This window comes from Myotis brandtii, unplaced genomic scaffold (assembly GCF_000412655.1).
Source record: "Myotis brandtii unplaced genomic scaffold, ASM41265v1 scaffold1144, whole genome shotgun sequence".
Lineage (NCBI taxonomy): Eukaryota > Metazoa > Chordata > Mammalia > Chiroptera > Vespertilionidae > Myotis > Myotis brandtii.
In genome coordinates this window covers 1,007,244-1,013,314 of record NW_005353944.1, presented here as the reverse complement: position 1 = coordinate 1,013,314, position 6,071 = coordinate 1,007,244, and the positions used below count along the sequence as shown (strand labels likewise).

At 45.4% G+C, this 6,071-nt stretch overlaps 1 protein-coding gene across 1 annotated transcript in view; it reads left to right on the top strand.

The window, feature by feature from the left end:
* Window positions 1-988: 988 nt before the first annotated feature.
* Window positions 989-6,071, top strand: part of LY86 (lymphocyte antigen 86) — a 73,317-nt gene continuing 68,234 nt past the window's right edge. Inside the window, exons 1-2 of the mRNA XM_005857876.2 lie at window positions 989-996; window positions 3,490-3,631. Coding sequence (XP_005857938.1) covers window positions 3,505-3,631 — 127 coding nt within the window. The 5' untranslated portion in view covers window positions 989-996; window positions 3,490-3,504. The remainder of the gene's footprint in view (window positions 997-3,489; window positions 3,632-6,071) is intronic.

Here is a 6,071-nt window from a genome sequence, read left to right as displayed (position 1 = left end):
GGAAACTCGTGGCCATTTTCATCATTGGGAAATTGATCAGACTAATCTATAAAGCCCACTTCTTTCTTGGCCCAGCATACCTGTTCCCCAAACAAACAAAAATCATTTCTGTTGGTAGTTCATCATAGAATTTATGGCCCCGTACTTTGCATATTATGTCCCCAGAATAAATAAACAGGAATGTTAATAAATGGAGCAATAATAAAGAAGTTGGAAGAGGCAGTATCTCTAAAAACGTTCTTAAGATGAAAGACTTGCTAGAGTTTATCTATTAGAACAGTTACTGGAAAGCTCTGATGAACTACCAGTCTGGGGCAAATTAAAAGGGAGGGGCAGTTAGTGTATACAGGCATGCAACAGGAAGCTGAAAGGATTTCAGAAATCTCAGTTCAATTTTCTATGTGAAAACCAAGAAGTGAAGTGTCTTTTCTTTTACTAAATGCTTTTACTAAACAAATGTTTTGATTATCTTCTCCCACTAGAAAGTTAGCTCTATGGCAATCGGCTCTTTGATCTGCTGGACTCCTGGTGCCTGGAATTGTACCTGGAATGTTGGAATTCTTAATAGATATCTGCCGAATAAACGAATGAATTAATCTGAAGCAGGTAAATAGATGACATTTTTCTTCTTTTCGGTGGAAAGCAGACTGTTTCTACACTTTTCTCTTTTCTTTGCCTTGTTCTCTGCAGCAAGGTCTAGTCCATCCAACTTCCTCATGTGGAGCCGCTTCCCTCTTACCCTTTTATGTTGGACTCTTGCCCTCAGAATCTCACCTTTTATTCATAAAGTCTCTTCTTAAACATGAGTTTTCCTCTTAAGAACATTTTTAGTGACAGCCATCCTGATCATAACATTTTACTTTTCAAGAAAATATAGACACCGTCCCCAAGCAAAACTCTATGCAAGGAGAACAGCTTGAAACATGGAGGAAGAGGATTAGCAAACGAAGTAGAAGAGAAGTCTGAAGGAGACCAGAACAGCACAGCTTCTGTAAGGTCCTGGGAGTCAGGATCAGGGCCTGACAGTACTAGTATGTTCGGTTGTCATTTACATGTATAAGGCCATTTTCAAAATAAATATCATGAATTTGTTCTAATTTTATTCTATGGTTAGGGAACAGGACATTATCAATAAACTCTTCTGTGAACTCTACAACGCTTCTAGCTGAAGCGCTCCTCAAGCCGGTATGGATTGATGGAACTAGTGAGCCATACTGATGATTTCGGTCAAATCCTGCTTTTCAGGATGCTGAACTCCTTTCAGAAAGTTGCTCACTCCTTACTCCCCTTTGGCTGTGTTATGTGTTTTACAAAATGTTATGCGTCATATAGAAAAAGAACATGTTGTTTATAAGAGGATTTTTAAAATTGTACACTCTGCAAGAGGACAAATTCCATAATCTAGGGCAGAACTCTCAAACTGTGGCCCCAGCCCCACAGCATCAGCAGCATCTAGGAACTTGTTAGAAATGCAGGTTATAGGGCCTCACCCCAGACCTCTAAGTGGGGCCTGCAATCTGTGTGTTAACAAGCCATCCAGCTGATGCTGATTCCCACTCCCCCCACCCCCAGGTATGAGACCACGGCTGTAGCATCACCCACGCCTCCAGAGCCTCTCAATGGATGGTCCCTTTTGAACATTTCTGAATGCCAGTGCTATCTCTGAATTATGATTCTTTTCATTGCCAGGTCCTTTGATTCACAAATATCTGTGGCCCGGTCCTCAGATGCCCTGATTTCCTTACTAGTAGCCACTCACAGCTCTCTGCCAGCCTGCCTGCTCCCTGCTCTGCACCCCTGGGCCGGTCTGCTGGTGCATTGGTCTTGCTGTGCTCTGCAGGGTGGAAGGGCTTCGCCTTGATTGCTCTCCTCACTCACTGTTTAGAGCTCTCTCACAGCCTTAGAGACCTCAAAGGTCCCCAGGGAAAGCTGCCATGGCCTTGTCCTGGAACTACCAGAGATTAAATGCTCCCCTGGGCCCACAACTCTAAACATTGAGCTTCTGGCTCTCACCTGAGCTCTTGTTCACAGCATAGCTGACCACTGTTCACACAGACCACGCGGTGCTATCTTGTCTCCTCTTAGAGCAGCTCACCCTCCTCTTCTTCGGGCCTCAACTTTCACCCTGAGTTCTTAATACATCGGAGAGCTTATTACAACACAGAGTGCTGGCTGGCCCCCACCCAGAGGTTCTGATTCAGGTGGTCTTGCATGTAGCCCAAGAATTTTCATTTGTAATAAGCTCCTGGTTGAAATTGATGCTATTGCCCAGGAACCATACTTTGAGAACCACTTTTGAAAGCCAATACCACTGTACTTATTTGCAGATGAGTACCTAAAAAAAAAAAAAATCAATTCAGACCTGCCCCAAATGACTAGTCTCTGGTGTCTCCAAAAGAAATGGAAAGCATCCATCAGCTAAGTCAATGTATTTATTTGTCTTTATTGGCAATTACATTCCACTTCAAAAACAGTTTTGAGGTGACTTTAATTCTTATTTAGCCATCGGCAAAAATTGTCAATTTCACCTACTGTGCTTAGTGAAATGCTTTTTCTCCCAGGGGAAATAGTGTTCTCTGTTGCTCCTAAAATCTGCCTGTGTTGGCTCTGACTCCAGTTCTCTCCAGCGAAGGTGCAGTTGGGTGGGGGTGGGAATCAGTGTTCAGAAACCTTGCTGTCTGGAATCAGGGCAACAGTACTGGGATAGGGAGACAGAATCTTGGCTTTGAAAAGAAAGTGAGACATGACTTTAACAATCTCGCCAATGACCAAACCAATTAGACTCCCACTCTTAAAAGGGAGGCCCTCACTTCCCCATCTTCCCCTACCCCGTCCACCAAGCTGAACCAGAAGTAGCTCACAGCTCACTTCTTAGGGCGACTCCCTCCCCCTCGTTTTCAGAGACCACATTTGCAGCTTCCAGAAAAAGGCTCCATATTAGCAGCTGCACAAGTCCAGAGAGTGGAGCTGAAACCAGAGAGAAAAATGCCACTAGGGCAAAAGCCTCATTCCAGATCCCCAATGCCGGATGCTGCCTGCCAGCACCAGCCAGGTCCAGGGTCCGCAGCCCGCGTGAGAAGCCTGCAGGGACCTGGGGCCTGCTGATGGAAAGCACAAGGCGGCCTGTGGCTTACCCACCCTGAGTTCACAGCTCCACCTGGGGTGGGGACTCTTAGGCGGGATGTTTTGCGGGGATCTGAGGCATAAGGCCACACACCACTTCCTAGTTTCTCTCTGTGAAAGCAGAAAGTCAACATCCAACCTACCCCCCACCTAGACTAGCTTCACTCTGATTCAAGTGCCAGAGGTCCTGGGGGAACAGTATTCAAATGCCTCTGCTAACGGACTGTGCTACTCACAGTGGTTCTCCAGGAGCATAAAATATGAGAAGTGAAACTGAACATGTCACCCTTTTAATGAGGGGAGAGGAAGAACCACCCTGAAGGCCCTTCTTATTGGGCCTGTTATTTTTTCGTTGGTCACACACAGGCCTGGCCCTGCACCATGAAGGGTTTCACTGCTGCCTTCCTCATCTGGACCCTGATTTCTCCCAGTGGTGGTGGCACCCCAGCCTGGCCCACACACACAGCCTGCAAGGACTCAAACTTGGAAGTGCTCTACCAGAGTTGTGGTAAGGTCTTTAACTATCCATCTGTGGCTCAGTGGTTGAGCATCGACCTATGAACCAGGAGGTCACAGTCTGCTTCCTGGCCAGTGCACATGCCTGGGTTGGGGGCTCATCCTCGGTGTGGGGCATGTAAGAGGCAGCCAGTGTGGGTCATGCAGGAGGCAACATAGTGAGATATTTCTCTCTCTCTCTCCCTTTCTCTCTGAAATCAATAAAAATATATTTAAAATAATTAAATAAATATCCATGTGTGTTTTAGGGGAAATTAAGGCCCACAAACATGGGCTACTGTAGCACTTAGTTGGGGTGTGTAAAGGGTGAGGGAATAAGTGGCCGAACACTTTCTCCACTTGCAGCAGGTCTGCGAGGGCCATTTGGAGACCTTAGGAGAAGGAAGGGTGGGGGTAGGAAAGAGCCTGAATAGAGTGACAAAGAGGACAAGAAAAAGACACTGAGAATCTAAGTATAGAATCCACTAATCCCACAGAGCCTGAAAAGGAACCCAATGACCAATGAGTCTTCAAGTCATGAAACCTCGCCTCTGCAAAATTAGGAAAAGATGCTTCCAATCCCCCATCCCCTCCCTCAAATTGTATCCTTGGATAGTTTGTTTAGTTTGCAAGGTGAGTGAAAAGATCGCTTTGGCTAAAAAGGAGGTTTCTGTCCTTCTCATAACACTTCCAGAGCTTCTGCTGCAGTAGCATCGCTCATTAGTTAGGCAAAAACTTATCTTGCAGTATTAATGCCTGGCTTTTCTCTAGTGCTGCACATAGTAGAAGGGAATGAACCCTGGTGGTTACCCCAACAGGGCAAACAGATAAACCAACAGAAATTGCAATCTAATGAACAGAATGCAGGAAATTGCAATAATCAGTGTCTGAGCCAACACTTTGGGGTTTAAATTAGTCTATGAGGGCGACAGCACACCCTGGATGTGGTGGCTGAAACAACAAAAATTGTTTGGTTTCTCCTGCGGCCTCTCTCCTGGGCTTGCAGAGGCTGTCTTCTCCCTGAGTCTTGGCCTGGTCTTTCCTTTATGCCCACACAGTCCTAGTGTCTCTCCCTTCTTATAAGGACACCAGTCCTATTGGATTAGGGCTCACTTAAGCTTAATCGCCTCTTTAAGGGTCCTGTCTCCAAATACAGTCATATTCTAAAGTACTAATGACTAGGCTTCCAGATATGAATTGGGGAAGGGACACAATTCAGTCCATTAAGGGGGCCTGAGTCGGGAGAAATGAGCCTGGCCTCAGGATCATCTCTTGAATGAAGATTAGAGAGATGGGCTCATGAAAGGGCATGGCATTGTGAAATATGACACTTTGGAGATAGACTGTGGGCAAACTGTTGTTTGGATTGAAGGAAGTGGAAGGAGATCTTGCTAAGCATCTAAGCTGGTGTACTCTACGCTGGGGAGTAGTGGAGATGTTATGAGCAGATAGCCGATCCCTACAGCTGCCACCCAAGGAGATGACCGTCTGGACCTCTTTGAGGCAGCATCGACTTAACTTTATTCCTTTAAAAGAAGGAACATGGAACATTGAAGTGTAGAGGTTTTTGGTTGTTTTTTAATGTAAAAGAGAATGAAAGGCTGATGCTGGTATGTTGATCTCATTACTCTTGTTCTTCCCGTGGGAATGGGATGCTTTCTGCTGGCATCTGTTCATTTTAGGTGCAGGATGACAAACAAGGCTTGAGATGAATGGACTGCTCAGGACTCGTTTTCCCAATTCATCCTCCCATAAAAGTTGCCATGGCTGATCCAGCTCCCTGACCAGCCTTCAGCTTACAGCTAAGCTTGGTACAGCCTTTCAAGTTGCTGCCAGGAGAGGCAAGAGGGGCAGATGAATCAGGGAAAGAACAAGAGCATAGCATTTGCCCACCTGGGGATAATGCCTCCCTCTGCTCCAGGAATGTGGGCACAAGCCCTGATCTGGGCACTCAGAAAAAAGAAATGGGGGAGATGCTGTTTTTGTCCAAGAATAGTGGGGGTCAAACAATTAAATAACAGGGTAAGTGTTCTGTATTAAGGGCTGGAATAGATGCATGCGTTGCGCAGCAGAGGACATGGTAGCTGGAGAGGGTGATGTTGGGGAATGTCTGGGGCAGGGTCACCAAGCTTGAATTCAACCTTAAAGAAAAATACAAATAGTAACTATAGCATCTCATGTTTATGAAAGATATATATGTGCCAGGCACCAGGCCAAGTGCTTCCTATGTGTTATTTTATAGAAGTGCTAACTGAGGGTTAGAGATGTCAGGTAATTGTCCAAGGCCGCTGCACAAGCAACAGTGGCAGAATAACATCCCTGTTGCACGAAGATGTTGAGTAAATATTTATGCAATTAATGAATTGATCCGAGGCCTTTCTGACTCCATAGCTATTGCTCTTTTTAAAAAAATTTTGTTTTATTGCTTAAAGTATTACAAAGAGTATTACATA